Below are 20,874 nucleotides of genomic sequence, written 5' to 3'. Positions count from 1 at the left end.
AATCAGCTACCAGATGTACATCAAACGAAGGGACTTTACGACGTTGGATGAACTAATCATTTTAGCGGAAGACTTTGAGACGTTGATACATGGGCAAGACAAACCTCAATCCAGTCGTCCGAAAGACGAACGCAACCATCTACTTAAAGCTTACGAGGAGAAAGTTTCAAATCCCCAACAGGCCTGCCGTCGATGTGGGATATCGGGGCACGTAGCAAGGCAATGTCAAAATCGTTTAATACAATTTTGTTGGGAATGCGGTAACAAAGGAGTCCGCACAATCGAATGTTGCCGTAAAGATTCGGGAAACTTCAGACGAGTCCGTTCTATGACAGGAGAGACAAGCAACCCGCGATTCCATCCTGTCCCAACGCCGAAGAACCCATTTGCTTAAAACGCAATCGTCTTCTAGCACGAATACGATTAGACGACCATCCCCTGGAAGCTACACTGGATACGGGAGCGTCAAGCAGTTTCATCAGCCTGGCACTGGTTCAAAAATTGGGCCTCACGTTACATAAAAATAAGATTTCCATAAAGGTTCGTCTTGATAGATAATACATGTTCAGACGTATATAGAGGCAAACGTTCAATTGGGGCAAAAGAATATGCGACAGAAGTTGTTGATTTTAAATGAAAGTACGGATGAAATCATGTTAGGTTTGGACTATTTTCAAGCAATAGGCACATCAATGCAAATAGGAGATCATCTCATCGTCATGAGTAATACGGACCCCCCATCAGTGGAGAAGTATATACCCAGTGCGTCTCTAGCCCAAACAGAACACGAAGCTACCATTAAGGAATTCCTGGACAAAGAACTTAAATATTTCCATACCATGAGTGGCGTCTCGAATATCACCACCCACAAGATAGTGATGAAGGACGACCGGCCTATTAAACAAAGATATTTTCCTAAGAATCCCGCAATGCAGAAAATTATCGACGAAAAGGTGAATGAACTACTTGAGAAAAATTGTATCGAGCCATCCAAAAGTCCCTACAGTGCCCCGGTGGTCCTGGTAAAGAAGAAAAATGGCACATGGCGTTTCTGTGTAGACTACCGACAACTAAATGCGAATTCCATTCCAGATGCCTATCCCTTGCCTCGCATTCACCACATTTTAGATCGCCTTCGCAATGCAAAATTCATAAGTAGCATTGATTTGAAAGATGGTTATTGGCAGATTCCCATGGACGAGAAGAGTAAACCACTCACAGCTTTCACAGTACCAGGACGAGGACTATTCCAGTGGCGCGTACTCCCATTTGGTCTACACTCCGCACCCGCTACATTTCAACGAGCGTTAGATCAAGTTATTGGAGCGGACATGGAACCACATGTATTTGCGTACTTGGACGACATCATTGTCACGGGTACCACATTCGAACATCACGCACGTAACCTAAAAGAAGTACTATGCCGTCTCAAAGCAGTCAATCTAAGGATAAATGTGGATAAATGTGAGTTTTTCAAAACAGAGACAAAATATTTGGGACACATGATTAGTGCCCAAGGAATCCATACTGATCCGGATAAAATCGCCGCCATTCGAGATCTCCCCACCCCAACTAATATCAAACAAGTAAGGCAATTTCTCGGTGTAGCTTCATGGTATCGACGCTTCGTACCTGACTTTGCACGAATTATGCACCCACTCACGTCGCTATTAAAAAAAGGCAAACATTGGAAGTGGACAGAAACGCAACAAAGAGCCTTTCAGGAGATTAAAACGCGCTTAACCGAAGCACCGATTCTAACGTGTCCTGATTACAATGTCAAATTTTGTCTGCAAACCGATGCCAGTGACATTGGCTTAGGTGCCGTATTAACACAAGAGATTGAGGGTGTGGAGAAAGTAATAGCGTACGCCAGTAGGCATTTGACCGAAACTGAAGTAAAATATTCTACAACCGAGAAGGAATGTTTAGCAATTGTATGGGCAGTGCGCAAACTGAGGCCATACTTGGAGGGATACCATTTCGTCATTATAACCGACCACTTAGCATTGAAATGGCTCAATTCCATCGAAAACCCAACAGGGCGAGTGGCCAGACCAATAGAGGATGCGAAAAGAATCATAGAAGAACTCGAAGGTGAAGCACAGTGCAAATGGTATGAACGCAAAGTTGAAGAGGTCAAACGTAATCCAATACAGAGTCCAGATTTTGCCATCCAGAATGAACAACTGTACAAATGTCTTCCAGCCGATCGAGAAAGTCATACGGAAAGTCGTTGGAGGCTATGTGTGCCTGAAAATGTGCGGCAACGAGTCTTAGAGGAGAATCACGATAACACACCGGCCGGACATTTTGGTATTCGCAAGACCATTGCGCGTATACAGAATCAGTATTATTGGCCCGGTATGTCACGTGATATTGCTAAACATGTAAGAAGATGTGAATTGTGCCACAAATACAAACCAAGTTCAAACAAACCGGCAGGAATGATGCTGACTACAATCCCTGAAGAACCATTTGCTACCATCACAGCCGATTTTATGGGGCCATTACCGCGATCGAAAAATGAAAATACAATGCTGCTGGTGATATTAGATAAATTTTCAAAATGGACAGAGATGATACCAATGCGTCGAGCGACATCCGACAATGTGATCAAAGCGTTGAGAGAAAGAATATTAGCCAGATTTGGGTCACCCAAAGATATCATTACTGATAACGGGCCTCAATTTACTAGTAACGTTTTCAAACAATGGTTGGTAAAGATGGGCATTAAACACAGAACCACAGCCCCGTACACGCCACAGGAGAGCCCTACTGAACGAGCGAACCGAACTATTAAGACGCTAATGTCGCAAACGGCACGCGAAGAACATCGTACTTGGGATGAAATATTACCGGAAATAACTCTAGCCATTAACACTGCGAAATCAGATTCAACAAAATACACTCCAGCCTATCTAGTACAAGGGCGAGAGTTGAGACTCCCTGCCAACTTATTTGACGAATGCACCCCAGGAACAAGAAATCCTCAAGTAGCTCCAGCAGCAAAAGCCGAGAAACTGCAACGTGTGTTCAAAACCGTTCAACACAACCTGCAACAAGCCGCAACCAATCAAGCGAAATATTATAATTTGCGTCGTCGGAATTGGAAGCCACGGATAAATCAACTAGTGTGGGTTAGACAACATCCCCTCTCAAATGCCAAAAACGATTTTTCAGCAAAACTTGCACCGAAATTCGACGGGCCATTCAAAGTACAAAAATTTATATCTCCAGTAATAGTTAGTCTGAAATCCATCAGAACGGATAAAATAATAAAGGCTCACATCGCTGATCTAAAGGTATATTATGAAGACCAAAAAATGATAACCCCAAGAACATATTAACATCTATAACATGGGTAATAAATGTTTCGTCATATAAAATACTTCCGAAAAATTAGCGGTGTCAATGCCTCAAAATACCGACTGTAGGGTACATCGTAAAAAACTTATCAACACCTAAAGGATAACTTTATTAACAAATTAAGTTAAAGTTTAAAATTTACGGTAAAACAAAACAATACCGATATTCCTTAAAGTATAAAAAGAAACTTACTCAGATAATGCAGTCAATTACACAGATTAGTAAATACCGTCAAGATAAGCTAGCAAGACAAAAAATTCAAAGCATCTATTATCAAATTTCGACAACGTTTGGAACAACTACAAGAGCGGAGGCCACGTACGAAATATGCACCGGTGGTCGAACCCAAATTAAAAATCAGGAGCGTAGTACATAAAATGGTGAACAGTTCCAAAATGATAAAAGCAACTAAACAAGTAAAAGCAGTTAGCAGGAGTAATAACGGAAACGTCAAAATCTTGCCAAAAGTAACACCGGCAGATCGCGCTACTAGTACTCGTGCGGTTGGATGGCGAAGAAGCAAAGTTCTGTATGAAGAAAAAGACCAAACCAACATCGCCACGGCTACAATAGACATCAACGCTAATACCTCGTCGTCGCAGCAGACAAGTAGAATCGTGTGGGAGCCCATGAAAACACCCGCACATGATATCTTCGAGGATATTATTGAGTTAGACTGCAATTGGCGTCAACTGGAGGCCATGATGGATAGACCAAATTCACCGCAACAAGCCATTTCAAGGGAGTCACCATTACCAAACGTAACTAGTCTAACGGAGCCAGAAACAGCAATGAACGTTGATGTGAAGTCGATACCAAAAAAGGTAAAATGTGTTAAGTGGCCAGAAGAATTACAAGCAGCAATAAATATAGCATATCAAAAGCATAAAACTGGGAAACGGATGGCATTTCGGCGAACATTTAATAACATCACTTATCAAGTTCGGCTGAATCGCCAAGGTATAGCAGCACTTCAAATTGTCAGTTAACTCACACCGGTTATTTTTTTTATCCAAAGAAGGAGGGAAATGTAAGGATGGAAATTTTCAATTAATTTCCACCTACATAAAACACTATCACTCACCAACAAATTCTGGAGATATCTGAAATTAAAATTTAAATTGAATTAAAATTTGTTTACATGTATATATTAATTATGTTATGCTTACTTGAAAATGCTCGCCTCTGCAGCACCCGTCAACATTGTGGCTAGGTTGTACAAACTATAAATTGAAATATAATATTTTAAATAAAATTAAGATTAATTGGAAAAAATATACGCACCAATTTTTTATTTTTTTATTTTTTATTAAATAAAATTAACAACAAAAGGAAAAAAACCACCACCGAAACAACACGTTTGCAAACAAATCAAAAGAATAGAATCGCGAAGTAAGAAACAAGAACTGTCAAAATATTCGCCGTAAGAGAGGCTCAAAGAGAAGCTGAGTGCGCATACAAAATACCGCACACAACATGAAATAGAAAATCAATAAACGGCAAAGTAAAGAAGAATAATGTACGCTCAGCTGTAAACAAAATTATGGCGCTACACAAAAGCTCGGTCGAATGGGTATATAAGACGCGCAATTTTCTTACACCAGAGACTTGGCATATAATCACTAAGGCACATACACCTAGTAAAAAATAAAATAAATTCAAGTCCAAAACAAAGAATAAAGTCGAATTATATTATCTCAAGTGGTCGAATTACGTCTAGCGTAGATAATATAATTTTACAGAATATTTATACAAAGGATAATTCCCCATCAGGAATTATCAATACAAAGCTAAAGCAATTCAAATCAATAATTCTACATCAAGAATTATTGCACAAAGTCGAATTATATTATTTCAAGTGGTCGAATTACGTCTAGCGTAGATAATATAATTTTACAGAATATTTATACAAAGGATAATTCCCCATCAGGAATTATCAATACAAAGCTAAAGCAATTCATATCAATAATTCTACATCAAGAATTATTGCACAAAGTCGAATTATATTATCTCAAGTGGTCGAATTACGTCTAGTGTAGATAATATAATTTTACAGAATATTTATACAAAGGATAATTCCCCATCAGGAATTATCAATACAAAGCTAAAGCAATTCATATCAATAATTCTACATCAAGAATTATTGCACAAAGTCGAATTATATTATCTCAAGTGGTCGAATTACGTCTAGTGTAGATAATATAATTTTACAGAATATTTATACAAAGGATAATTCCCCATCAGGAATTATCAATACAAAGCTAAAGCAATTCATATCAATAATTCTACATCAAGAATTATTGCACAAAGTCGAATTATATTATTTCAAGTGGTCGAATTACGTCTAGCGTAAATAATATTGTAACGACACGGATTCGTCGTTTTTATTTTGCTGAGGTATTACTCAGTCGCGGTCCGGGTCGTTGCAATAAATTTGTTTTATCGACTAGTTCGAAGCTGGTAAACCAATGAGAATTAAAAGACCGTTTGATTGTTTTAAAAAAAAACTTTATTTATTAAAAATATTTCTTTAATAATTTAATCTAGTCTTGATTCTACTCAATAATTAAGCTTGACTCTACTCAATAAGTTTTACCCAAAGACGTCAGAACATCAAAGGGTTTTTTTCAAATCTACGCAATTAGTTTTTAGCCAAAGACGTCAAAACATCAAAGGCGTTATAAAATCTATTCAATAAGTTTTATCCAAAGACGTCAGAACATCAAAGGGTTTTTTTCCAAATCTACGCAATTAGTTTCTAGCCAAAGACGTCAAAACATCAAAGGCGTTATAACATCTACTTAATAGCTTCTACTGATTTATTTAGCCTTAGCGTCGAAACACCATGGTCTTCAAAAAGGGACTTAGCGCTGGAGTAGTGATCTACTCGCTTCGGTGTGCCGGTGCTAAGTGATCTTTCATACAAAATCTCCGCTATTTATATACGACACTTTGCTTTGCTTAATTGCACGCACAACCGCACAAGTATAATTCGCTGTCAGCTTTGTTATGCTTGTCGTGTGTGCGTATGTTCGCGGTTGGCTTTGTTTTGCTTGTCGTGTGTGCGTGTGTTCGCGGTTGGCTTTGTTTTGCTTGTCGTGTGTGCGTATGTTCGCGGTTGGCTTTGTTTTGCTTGTCGTGTGTGCGTGTGTTCGCGGTTGGCTTTGTTTTGCGTGTCGTTTGTGCGTATGTTCGCGGTTGGCTTTGTTTATTTGTTTAAATATATAAATCGAGTTTTATCCAGACGATTTTTAGTAAAAAATAATAAGTTTTATGTAGGGCGGAATTTGTACAAAATTCCGTCCTTACAATATAATTTCACAGAATATATACACGAGGGATAATTCTATATCAAGAATTATCGATATTAACCATATTTTTTCCCCTTAGTAAACTCCAAACTAATAAAGCGAATTACCACATCCGAATAATTCTTGGAAACACTACAGAGCATCCTGTTATAATTAAATCAATACAGAAAATCTAAGCTATCAAGGTTAATCACAATATCCGAATAACTATTGGAAACACTACAGAGCATTCTGTTATAATCAAATCAATACAGAAAAATCTAAGCTATCAAGGTGAATCACAACATCCGAATAACTATTGGAAACACTACAGAGCATCCTGGTATATTCAAATCAATACAGGTCCTTTGGAAGATTTAAGCAGTTACTAATAATATTAAGCTAAACTTTACCAATATTTGTTAATTTTAATAATTTTATTCTACTAAATAATAAAATCCAGAAAACATAAACGTATCTCTGAATATTTTAGTTATATAAAATTTATGGTAAAGCAACGACTACAAGAAAGGGTCGATACAACACAATCTTTTATTTGAGAAGTCTTGTCTTTGTAAATACAAATTTATTGTAACGACTCCTGGAAACGACTGAGGTTACTCCGGCAAAGGAAATAACGAAACGGAAAATCCGTGTCGTTACATAACAAATAAAAAACCACGTACACACACCGAACTACCACGAATAACCACCAAACTCAAAGTGTCTACAAAAGGGTGGTGTTATAATACATTTCGCTTTATTTAAACAAATGTTCAAAAAGGTGCAATCCCAATGTACTGTGTATTTGGTTCACGAACAAATATATATAAAAAAAAAATAAAAGAAAAAAGTTTGTGAGCATCAATCTCTTCATCAATAGTCAAACAACATGGAGTTTCTTTGAGTGCATCAAATTTTTATTCATATACACATATATATTTATTTCCATAAATTCTCTTAATTGTTTTTTTAGCTAGGTACCTGGAACACACGAAATGACGGCGTTTCGGTGAAAGTAGTAAGTACCTAGTGTTAAACTTAAAGAAACGTCAATAAAAAAAAAAAATGGTGTAATAGAACTAATAAAAAAAAAAGATTTAAATAATTTGATGTACGACAAGAATATCTGATTTTGTATGTATGGATTCATGAAATTTATGTCAGTAAAAGTTAAATATATATATTTATATGGAGAGTTGATCGTGTATATTTTGTTTATAAAATAGTTTTTTTTTCATATATGATACCTAAATAAATTGTTTTTTTTTTTATTTATTATTTTCTTTTGTTATTGTAAACTGATATTTTTAAGACTCAATAAATGTAAAAACAATTATTAGAAATTATAAAATAATTGGTTATAATTCATTTAGTTGGTTATTATACTTCTTGAGGTGTGAGATTTGTTTTATCGGGCTAGTAGAGATAGCTGTATTATGAATTAAATACCAGTAATGGTGTCATACTCCATTGCGCACCGCTTAAAAACGAAGATAACACTTGGGCGCGCATTAACGAAGAAAAAGCAACTGTTCTCGCTGAGTATTTTAAGAGCACATTTACAAATTCTAAAAATGATACAAACCATGCACTACCCAAGAACCTGACCCAGAAGAATGTTAAAATTAAGAAGACAACGATTGCTAAAATATAAAACATCATCGACGTTAACATCAACCCAAAAAAATCACCAGGCTATGATGTGATATCTGGTAAATTTCTTCTAGAATTACCTGTAATAGCTATCATTTACATTAGAAACATCTTTAACTGCATGATTAGCAATAAGATTTTCCCGTTTGTTTGGAAAGTAGTAAACAATTGAAGTAGCGAATGCTTCAATTGTCAACATTACAGATCGATTATTTACTACTGAAGAGCTACCTTAAAGATAGATACTTCTTTACAGTAGCGAGGTGTCAGCTTTTTGGCAAGGTGTTCACAATTTGATCAAAACAGAATTCCAACTATAACGTTTTCCCCCTACTTCTGAGTTTTGTCCTTTACACAAGCAAATAGCATACAAAACCAACAAAACAATTTATTTAAATGTTCGCAGCCTGTGATCCACTGGTTTTTATGGTAAATAGCTGTAGGAAGACTTACCACAGATTTCGACATTTTTACATCAGGTACCAAATTCTTCATATCTGGAGTTGGTCTATTCATTTTATGAATTAAAATCTTTTTTTCAGAAGATCGTTTAAAAAATGATATTTGAATCAAATCTTTAATCACACTTTTATCCATTTCTAAATATTATTTTTCACTTCAAGTTTCTTTAATTTTTTTCTTTACTTTTACCATTTAATACTATAAAATTGCAATATTGACTTTGTTTTTGGTTTATGTCCAACATCTATATAAGAGTAAGAAACTCTCATGCATTTATTTACTCTTTTACTTTATATTTACTATGGGCAGTTCAATTTTTTTATTGAACCATTTGCCCATATAAAACGGCCACCGTGACTTTGATTGTATTTGCACGCTTTGTATGAAGTTGGGGTTCAAATTGGTCGAGTGAACCTCTAGTCAAATGTAAAGCGATTTTCGCTCAGTCATTTCTTTTCTCTTTTGTATTTACTTTGCATAACATTGGAAGTTCACTTTTTTATTGAACCTCTTGCACGCATTAATTTAAGAGTTATAATTATTTTACGTACTTATTTTGCGGGGTTTGTTTTCTCTTTTATTTTTATATTTGTTTGTATGTTTTGCGTTTCTTCAATATTGAACATAGTCCCAATGTGCATGTTATTTCATTTGCATGCTTTGTAATCAGAGCGGTGCAGTTTTAATTCTGAACCTTAGTATATTTGAAGAGGAATATATTTTCTCTTTTATTAATTATAAGTAATGTTGGGTGTAACTAACATATGTATGTGTGGTTTTGTTTGTATTGTACGTTTTTTGTTTATGTTAATCTGTTTGGAAAAGCTATTATAAAAAATGTTAAGTAGCAAAATAGCGAGATTATTTACTTAATAAAAAAAGATTTAAAAAGGAAGCTTTGTTAAGGTGTTCAGTGAACACTCTGAACCATTCGACGCCTCGCCTTTTTGTGCAATATCAAAACGACTCATACCACATGATAAAAAAAAGAAGCCGGTGTCCCTCAAGGAAGCTTATTAGGCCCGATCCTATATTTATTATACACTGCAGACATACTTAAGCCAAAAAGTGGAGAAATACTAACTGTAACGTTTGCTGAGGACACTGGACCTTTATTAATTTTCTTTCGTTTATAAAGTGTTGGGTACCAGATCAGCGAGCCAATTTTGGAAGAAAAATTTTAGAACAGCTTCTCCTAAATATCATTTAAAAGAAATAAAAAGCTACGCATATTTACTTCACATTTCCAAACATTCTTCAACGTTTGCTTTTCAATCAAGCTTTTTTAGAGACTGTACTGCGAAATCAATTTGTTTTTGGTTTAAAGAACCAAAGCAAAGCAAAAGGCAGGTTATTGAAAAGAAAAACATTACACTTGCAACACGCAGTTAACGTAGCAACGGCATACGAAGGAGCGGAAATGAGTGGAATGGAATTACACCAAACCGCACATCAAAATTTTTGCAGAAATAGATACCTAAAATAAAATACACGGTATGAACAAAGAGGTTTAAAAAGAATTAAATTTAACTTGCAACCTTCACTGAACATATCCGAAGATAAAAAAATGCTATAGATATGGCAGTTCTACACACATGGCAAAGAAATGTAAGCACAGAAATACGATTTGTCATTTCTGCAAAATGAAAGACCATTTACGAAAAGTGTGTATGAAAAAAAAAATTTTAATCAAATTACTTTGCTTTGAACATAAGTAGATAACCTGTTACATGAAGTGCGCGCAAAATAAATCACTCCGCAACTTTCAATGTTATTTTTATTAACAAATGGAATACAGTGATCACAAATTTAATTAAATCAAATGAGATAGTGACTCTAAATAAAAATCTAATAAAATTGTGCACGACTTAAAAAGATAAGTGAGACTTTTATTAAATTAAAACATTTGTTTTTATCAAAAGAAAAAAATAGTTTAACTTGTTTTGAATTTCTTTATTAATATTTTTCCACACACATCTAAAACAGCTGATAGAGACAGCATATAAAGCTGGAATGATTCACATAAAAAAGAAAAGTATTGCAAATTGACTTAGAAATTATACCAATTGCAATTCGCTTATTCTTAAATGTGTAATTTATTAATAAAATCTTTTCTGTTTAATTTAGGTGGAAGGTGGTACACACCAACTAAAATGTGATAATTCGCCAGCAGTTGTTGGAACTAAAAAAGAACTTAGTTCAGCAGAAAAAATGAATAAACAAAATAAAGACATTTCAAGTTTACTGAAGGTTTCTCAACGAGAACGATCAAGATCTATGAGCGAAATCCATAACGCTAAAATCGATATTCTACCTAATGATATTAAACGTCTCTGCCGGTGGCCATACTTATGGACATCACAGTCCATAAAAAAAAAACAGTATTAACATAGGGGTCAAAAAACGGCCTCGAAAATTGTGCGGGATTTGGGAATCAACGGGATGATGACGAAAACAAATAGGATATAAAAATGGTATATTAGTACACGGTTGAGGAGCTCTCTGATCTTCGACAGTTATGTTTAAGTGAGGACGTTTCTATTTACTGAACTGAAAAATGTGATTAAAAATTGAAGTTAAAGGATCCACTGTAAGTAATAAAAATCAATTTGTGGAAACTGTGTTTTTTTATTTTTTTATTAAAGATAACTAAAAGTATTAAAAATCAATTTGTGAAAAACTATGTTTTGTTATTTAAATTAAAATTAACTGAGAACATTAAAATTCAATTTGTGAAAACTGTTTTTTATTTAAATTAAAAGTAACTAGTAGTATTAGCAATCAATTTGTAAAAAGATATGTGTTAACTGAAACGATAAGTAAAGAGATCTTTAAAACTTAAATTGCTACAGGAATTAAAGAGCAAGCTAACATAATTCAGAAGTTAAAATATGGCTTAAAGTAATAACTTTTCTGGAAAGTTTTGATTTAAATTAAAATTGAAGCCAGAATAATAACCTAAAAGAAACAAAAAAAAAGGAATTTTTTTTTTTGAACTAAAACATCAAAGGATTTTGTAAAAGCAGTGTATACAGATATCAAAATTTATTGACAACATACAAGATAAACAGCGGTAGCTACAAGGAGGTGAACATTGCGGTGGCGGTTGCGGTGGTTTCAACATACACGCCAACAACGGTGAATACTATTTTTAGCATAACTGTGCCGGTAATTGTGAAGTTGGGTTCCCCAAATGTATGTAACATCGATAAGGATTTTTTTTATATGCTTAAGTAATGATGTTTAATAACACTATTATTTAACAAAAACTTATTTGTTACAAAAAGTTTGAGATAGTAAATTAGTTAATTTCCTTGTTACAAAAGTTTGAATTGGTAAAGCAATTAATTATATAGAAATATTTAAAACAACAACAAAAAAAAGGAAAAATTAATTAAATTATTGTAAATTATATTGCTACTTAATAATAGATAGCTAAATTAATAATAATATATATATATTAAATAATATTATGAAGAACATTATTTGAAAACTAATATTGCTCAAGGTTTAGAGAAACTAAGAAGAAAGAAAAAAAAGAAAGGACCTTTTCCTGGTATTATTATATGCTACTAAGTTTTTCTTGTTTGTCAGTAGTATTTCTTTTGGTTTTTTTTTGAAAATTTTGTCTAGGTACAGCGACCGCGCGAGTGACGTCATTGGTAAGTGCCTAACTAGGCAAGCAAAAAATCTTTTTACTTCATACATATATATTTTTTTCTGTTCTTCTTATTTCTTTTTTTTTATTATATCGATTTTTCTATTTTATTTATAAATCAAAAAAAAAGTATCACTTATAAGAGTTGCTTCAGTTGAATTAAGCGAATAAATAGATAAACACTTATTTGTATAGTTTAATTTAAGTATAGATATATATATATATTTTAGTACAAATTTTTTTTATCATACTTAATATCATTAATATCATACTTAAATTTATAAAGTTGTTATTGTTTATATATAAACTGTTATATTATGAAATAATAATTACAATTTTTTTGTATCTAATTAAAGATTAGTTGAAATAAAATAAGATGCACGTAATAAGAGAATATTGTAAGTGTTGTTATGTTCACAATGCTTAAAAAATAAGTTGCTAAAGAGGTGGTACGGACGGGTGAAGTGTGTTCTAGCATTCGACAAATAACTAAGACCAAAATAGACTAGGAAGTAAATATGACCGACACGGTTAACAGTTTATATTTAACTAAATTTTGTTTACACAAATACATGGCACGAGAATTTTTTTGTTGATGTCAGCGAGGATTACTTATGCCAAGACCCAACCCCAATACCGGCGAGAATTCCGGGCTTGCCACCGTGCCATGGAGGGCATTAGAAGACACGTGGTGAAAACAAGTTGATTAAGAATACACATTAATTAATTTTCTAAGTGTCTACAAAAGGGTGGTGTTATAATACATTTCGCTTTTTCTGAACAAATGTTCAAAAAGGTGCAATCCCAATGTACTGTGTATTTGGTACACGAACAAGTATATATAAAAGAAAATAAAAGAAAAAAGTTTGTGAGCATCAATCTCTTCATCAATAGTCAAACAACATAGAGTTTCTTTGAGTGCATCAAATTTTTATTCATATACACATATATATATTATTATTATTTAAAAATAGGCTATTTGTGCATCCCGACCTAAAAGATCTATTGTGCGCCTATAGGCCCAACTAGGACAATTTTAGACTATTTATAAATCTTATAATTGCAGTGGGCTTAATTTTACCTATTTGATTTGGGACCAGGATCCCGCTACCAAGGTAATCGAGTCTACGTCTCGCCACCGCTGGGCAGTTGCATAGAACATGTTCTGATGTTTCCTTCTCCTCATGACAGAGTCGACAGGAATCACTTTCTACCGCACCTATAATCTTCATGTGGTAATTAAGTCTACAGTGTCCTGTAAGAAGTTCAGTGTAGATTTTGATATCATTTCTGCTAAGGTTGATGATAGCATCAACTTTGATGTGTTCAGGATCAATAAATCTTTTTGACTGTCGCATGCCTGTTTGGGCTCTCCAGTGTTCAAGTAGATGCTGTTTCTCCCGTTCACATAATAAGTTGTTTGTGAAGCTATTTGTTACCCCGCAGAAGGGCTCTGGCCCAATGAAAGGAGTACATGCACCCTTCTTTGCTAATATGTCTGCTATTTCATTGCCCTCATGCCCCTCGTGTCCCGGTACCCACATAAGAGTAACATAGTTCCTCGATGCTAGGGTGTTGAGAAGTTGAAAGCATTCCCAAACCAGCTTTGATTGGAATAAGGATTTTGCTAAAGATTTTAGAGCTGCTTGGCTGTCTGATAGAATGCATATGTTGGTACCTCGGGTGCCCCTACGTATGCATTCTCTTGCACAAAGCTCTAAGGCATGGACTTCTGCCTGAAAAATGGAAGAAGTTTTTCCCATTGCGATTGCTTTACAGAAGTTTGGTCCCATAACTCCGGCTCCTGCACTGCCATTATCCATCTTGGACCCATCAGTATACCATAATCGAGAGCCCTGCTTTAAGTTTATTTTATTATTTCTCCAAGTTGATCGGTCACTAATGACCACTTCGAATTCCCTGGAGAATGCTAATTTTCTATTAATCTTGTCGAAGACCTTAAGGCACGGAGAATTCCAGATTTCATCTAGAATCTTTGCGTGTCCTGTCAGATTGCCCTCTTTAAGATTACCTAGATAAGGAAGCCTTAGTGCAGCACTGGTCGCAGTCCTTTTAACTGTAATGTGTAATGGGGTGAGTCCAGTAAGCATTGCTAGGGCTTCTGTGGGGCACGTTCTCATTGCTCCCGTTACGCTTAGACAGGCTGTTCGATGAATCTTATTGAGAGTCATCTTAGCCTTCGTCTGATTTACCTTTGGCCACCATGCCAAAGAAGCATAGGTGATCATCGGTACTATTACGGTCTTGTACGACCAAGCCATCATTTTTGGTCGCAGACCCCAAGTTTTACCATACAGTCTTTGGCACGCATAAGTTGCTCTTAGAGCTTTGCCAGTTATATATGATAAATGGTTTTTCCAAGTAAGAGTTTTATCTAGAATTACTCCTAGATATTTCATTTCCTCAGATAGTATTAAGTCAGTGTCCCCTAACTTTAAGGTCCCTAGACTCATCTTCCTTCTTCTGGTGAAGGGTACTACATTTGTTTTATTCGGATTAATCGAGAGTCCTTTCTCTTGACACCAATTTTGAGTGATATCAAGAGCTAGTTGCATACGATCGAATATGGTGGAGTCGAATTTGCCTCTAACCATGATGACTAGATCATCTGCAAAGCCCTGAACTTCATATCCGAGGTCACCAAGAGACTGTAGGAGTTCGTCAATGACCAATAGCCATAGGAGTGGCGAAAGAACGCCTCCTTGAGGACATCCTTTGGTTGACTTGACAGTTAATCTCTTCGTCCCCATTTCAAAGATTATCGTCCTGTTTTTCAGCATATTGAGAATCCATGTTATGATCAGTCTATGTATTCCTTTCCTGACCATTCCTGCCTCAATTGATCTGAATGTTGCATTATCAAAAGCTCCTGTAATGTCAACCGATGTGCAGAGAGCTATTTCCTTACCGTCTAAAGCCTTCTCGATTTTACTCGTCAGACTATGTATAGCGGTGTCGGTCGATTTGCCCGACTGATAAGCATACTGTTCAATATGTAGAGGTGAAGCTTTAATATAGACTTCCCTGATGTATTGATCTAGAATCTTCTCCATTGTTTTAAGCAGGAAAGAAGTAAGGCTAATGGGCCGAAAAGCTTTTGGCGTGTGGTCCGCCTTTTTGCCTGCTTTCGGTATGAAAGCTACCCTAGCCTTCGTCCAATGTTTAGGTATTACGCCTAATTCTAGACTTATCCTAAATAAGTTTGTTAATATCGGTGCTAATATATCAACGCCTTTCTGAAGAAGGCACGGTTGTATATTATCGATACCAGGTGATTTAAACGGGCTGAAAGTGGAAATGGCCCATTTAGTTTTATTGACTGTAAAGATTTTACGGGCCAGTGAAAGATCTCTTCGTGTAACCAATAAGAAACGAGTATCCTCGATGGTTTCCGTAGTCTCAGTATACATGGCGCAGCCTGGAAAATGAGTGTCCAGCAAAAGCTGTCCCGTTTCTTCCAGACTTACCGTAAAGCTTCCGTCAGCCTTCTTTAATGTAGAGAGGCTATTTGAGTGGTCTTTATTTAGAGATTTCTGGAGTCTCGCAGCCGCAGGAAGTGTTTCAATCTCCTCGCAGTGCCTCCTCCATGATTCCCTCTTTGATTTCCTCAATTCCCTATTGTAAGCCGTTAAGGCACACTTGTAAGATGCCCAGTCCCCATTGGACTTGGCTCTATTAAGGAGCTGGCGGGCTTTTTTGCGTAAAATATCTAGTTCCCTATTCCACCATGGGACGTTCCTAGAACGTTTCTTTTTGATAAGTTCGCAGCTATTTTCAAAAGCCCCTGTAATAATATTTTCTAGTTTGTTAACCTCAAGATTTAGTTCCTGACAATTAGTAATCCTATTCCCAAGACAACTAATGTTTTGTTCTAAATAGAAGTTATATAGAGACCAGTTGGTCTTCCTAACATTTCTTATTTCGAAAGTGTCTTCAACTTCCCCTTCCAAATCAAAGCGTATATATTTGTGATCTGATAAGGAGTTCTCCTCTAACACCCTCCAATTTGAAATGTTATTTGATATAAATGTGCTTGCTAAAGTGAGATCTAATACCTCTTCCCTTATCGCATTTACAAAAGTAGGTTCGTTACCTTTATTAACTACCATTAAATTGTTAGTTGTGATATAATCAAAAAGTGACTCACCTCGTGTATTGATGTCTGTGCTTCCCCATACTGTATGGTGTGCGTTGGCGTCGCAGCACATTACCCACTGTAGGTTTCGGATACGGCAGTATTCTGTAAGCTGCTGGAGCTCGAGAGACACCGCTTCCTCTGCGTCGCCAGGGAGGTACATAGATGCAAAAACTATTATTCTCGTCCCCCTAGTACTAGGCACTTCTGCCTGTACCGCCACCAGATCACGCTGTATGAGCTCTGTAATTGGAAGAGATTTAATGGTTTTGTTAATCATTATCGCCGTTCTAGGACGATCAACATTATTATCATAGATTAACTTACACGTTTTTGTCTGTAGACCGTTTATGCGCCCCTTTGTGGCCCATGGTTCTTGGATGGCCACAAAATCCAGACAGTGTTGTTCCACCAGGGCACTGAGCCTGTATGAAGCTGCTATAGCCCGGTGGAGGTTGATTTGGAGGCAATGAAGTTGCCTCCAAGAGTTTTGCGGATGTGGCGGAGTCCGGGACATTATATCCCAGACTGGCCCTTGCGGACCTTGCCGCCCTTCGTACCGCGCAGCAATTCCGCGGCCTCCGGGTCTTTTCTTTCCCATTTCCTCAGACGACCAGAGAGAGCGGAAGGTTTTCGGCCCTGGGCACGGATTCTGCCCCCTCTCAAGGGTGGTCCCCCGGAATTGAGACCCGTTTTCGGCTTCTGGTTGCTTGACTGAGCACAAGCCGCAGATGTTGTTGGTCGCTCATCTTCAACCACTTCCTTTGCTCTGTTTCCTTTATGTCTTGGTCTCAGCACGGCACTGCTAAGTCCATAGAAGACTTTATTGCCCAGCTTTCCGACCATTTCGGACGACATAGGATCCAGAGCAATCGCCATCTCGACGATATCGCCCTTATTGAGCCTGTGGAGTACCCGCCAGTCCCTGACACGCATGCCCGAATTTTGGCACTCAATTTGTCCCAGAATACGGTCGCTTTGCCAGGAAGCTGAGCCTGGGAAGTAGCCAACAAAGATTTCAGACTTTGGCACTTCTGCCTCGTCCACTACCTTCAGCTGGGCTCCTTCCCACGGCTTCAAGGCTGGGATTGTCTCTTTAGATCAAGTTACAGTCTCGTCGTCCAGACAGTTAATGGTAAACCATCCGGGCTTTAGACTGTAACCGGCGAAATGAGGCTTCACCCCAGGAGCTCGACAAGTTTCGTACATCTTGTCGAGGATGCATTTCTGCACCTTGCCAATTTCCTCATTGGACCAAATGGCAAGTAAAGCCTTCAACCTTTTGCGTCCAGCGCCGGATAGCTTCACCCTCGTTTGAGTCTTTTTAGTTAGACCAGGCTCCAGAAGATCTCTCTCCTGTTCCGAGGAGATAGACATCCCAGCCGACTCTTGGCTAAGTGGAATGTCCATTTCCTCCGGCTTGTCGGGTAGAGGACCAGGTGCCCTCTCCAACAAGTCGTGGTCCATTTGTTCACTGACGATGGTACCAGGTGCCCCCTCGTTCAGTGATAAGTTTTGGCTGTGTAAAGCCATATTTTGCACATTTAAAGGTGTGCAGTCCATAGAATTGAAAATGTTATTAGGTTCCATACAAAGTAAGTTTAAATAAACCGTGCAGGTTGGTCACCCATGAGCGCCCCCATGGGAAGGACAAATTGAAACCGTAGGTTTGCCAGACCTGGTACGGAGTTCGCTATTAAGCTTGACTCTACCCTGTCAAGCAAGTTCACCAGCATAGCTGTTCCACTGTGAGTTTAGGGGGTTTGTTTGGGGCAATAGGTATGTTCATATTCCAGTCTATCAAGACCTAGCCTTGGGAGCCTAGAATATGTACAGACCCTGCCCTAGGGAGTTTTCCTTCTCCCCCGCCCGACTATCGGCGACCCACAAACAGCAGAGACATGACCGTACTGAAGGCGAGTCATTGGTCTGATAGATAGCCGCACTTTCCTATAGGACTGACCAATTAGCAAGTGTCCATTAAAGTCCACTAGCTAGCCTCAACGACTGATCAGGAATCGTAGATACCTACTTTCAACCTGTGCGTTGGCGGCAGTTCTTAGTTTGTGTGCTGAATCATGTCACATGAAAAATCATCATGTCATGACTTCCATATGACATGCTTCAGTCCACAATAAGCCCCTACACCACGACAAGGTGACTACCTAGCAAGGGATACACATATATATTTATTTCCATAAATTCTCTTAATTGTTTTTTTTAGCTAGGTACCTGGAACACACGAAATGACGGCGTTTCGGTGAAAGTAGTAAGTACCTAGTGTTAAACTTAAAGAAACGTCAACAAAAAAAAAAATGATGTAATAGAACTAATAAAACAAAAAGATTTAAATAATTTGATGTACGACAAGAATATCTGATTTTGTATGGATTCATGAAATTTATGTCAGTAAAAGTTAAATACATATATTTATATGGAGAGTTGATCGTGTATATTTTGTTTATAAAATAGTTTTTTTTTCATATATGATACCTAAATAAATTGTTTTTTTTTATTTATTATTTTCTTTTGTTATTGTAAACTGATATTTTTAAGACTCAATAAATGTAAAAACAATTATTAGAAATTATAAAATAATTGGTTATAATTCATTTAGTTGGTTATTATACTTCTTGAGGTGTGAGATTTGTTTTATCGGGCTAGTAGAGATAGCTGTATTATAAATTAAATACCAGTAATGGTGTCATACTCCATTGCGCACCGCTTAAAAACGAAGATAACACTTGGGCGCGCATTAACGAAGAAAAAGCAACTGTTCTCGCTGAGTATTTTAAGAGCACATTTACAAATTCTAAAAATGATACAAACCATGCACTACCCAAGAACCTGACCCAGAAGAATGTTACAATAAAGAAGACAACAATTGCTAAAATATAAAACATCATCGCCGTTAACATCAACCCAAAAAAATCACCAGGCTATTATGTGATATCTGGTAAATTTCTTCTAGAATTACCTGTAATAGCTATCATTTACATTAGAAACATCTTTAACTGCATGATCAGCAATAAGATTTTCCCGTCTGTTTGGAAAGTAGTAAACAATTGAAGTAGCGAATGCTTCAATTACACAGGTCAACAAAAAAAAATTTTTTTTTTATCCTAGATATGTTATTGAGTGATCCTAGAGGTATTTTGCGTGCTGATTCCAAATCTGGACTTAGATTTTTTCTATCACGTCTAGTTTTCTTTAGACAACCAGATTAACGGGTGATTCAAGGGATGTAGGAAGTGAAGTTTTAAAGACATATTGCAGCCCATTTTTTGGTATGAATCAATTAGATTAGCCACCAGATCGCGATAATTTTCAGCCAACATATTTCCTAAAAAATGCTCAACTACATTTTTGAATGAGTTCCACGCGTTAATTTCTGTTGAACTCAATTGCTGTTGAAATTCCGAGTCCTTCAGCAGTTCTCTAATCTGTGGCCCAATAAAAATACCTTCCTTAATCTTTGCCTCAGTTATTTTAGGAAATTTTTGCTTCAAATAAGTAAAACCACCACCATTTTTATCCATGGCTTTAACAAAATTTTTAAAAAGTCCTAATTTAATGTGCAGAGGTGGCAAAAGAATATTTTTAGGATCGACCAAAGGCTGGAAAAGGACATTTTTGATTCCAGGAACGAGTGCTTTACGTTGTGGCCAATCTTTTTTCAAGTAATGCAATTTTCTGTCTCTGCTATCCCACTTGCAGATGAAGCAACAATATTTCGTGTAACTAAGTTGTAAGCCTAGTTAAATTGCAATAACTTTTAGGTCACCACAAATTTTCCACTTATATCTTTCGTAGTGAATTTTTTTTAAGAGAAACTGCATATTCTCGTAAGTTTCTTTCATATCAGTTCCATGGGCTAACGGTATTGAGGGAATTTCATTTCCATTATGTAAGAGAACAACCTTTAAACTGACCTTAGAAGAATCAATGAACAAACGCCAATCATCATCGTTGTATTCAAAATTAAGAATATCCATAACAGATAGAACATCATTGCAAAAAATAAGGTTGTTTTCTTAAGAAAAGAATAATTTAAATTCGTCATGGCGAGATCGATACATAGAAATTTTAGTTTTTGGATCCAACAATTTCCAACCCTTTAATCGTGATCCTAAGATTTCACTCTTCTTTTTGCACAACTTTAAATCGCGCACTAGATCGTTTAAATCGTCTTGCGTTATAAGATGAGGTCCATCAGATTTATTAATTCGTAATATTATTATTTATACATATTTATTAATCACGTTATTTATATACATATATTT

At 36.4% G+C, this 20,874-nt stretch overlaps 1 protein-coding gene across 1 annotated transcript; it reads right to left on the bottom strand.

Moving 5' to 3' along the window:
- Positions 1 to 4,445: 4,445 nt before the first annotated feature.
- On the bottom strand, positions 4,446 to 17,470 carry LOC119667375. The gene is made up of 4 exons (XM_038076665.1): positions 17,152 to 17,470; positions 15,282 to 16,834; positions 4,539 to 4,592; positions 4,446 to 4,472 (listed from the first exon to the last, which is right to left on the bottom strand). The coding sequence occupies exons 1-4, from the start codon at positions 17,468 to 17,470 to the stop codon at positions 4,446 to 4,448; spliced, it is 1,953 nt and encodes a 650-aa protein (XP_037932593.1).
- Positions 17,471 to 20,874: the final 3,404 nt, after the last annotated feature.

The sequence above is a fragment of the Teleopsis dalmanni genome, chromosome 1 (genome assembly GCF_002237135.1).
Source record: "Teleopsis dalmanni isolate 2A chromosome 1, ASM223713v2, whole genome shotgun sequence".
NCBI classification, from domain to species: Eukaryota; Metazoa; Arthropoda; class Insecta; order Diptera; family Diopsidae; genus Teleopsis; species Teleopsis dalmanni.
This window is presented reverse-complemented; position numbering and strand designations above follow the sequence as displayed.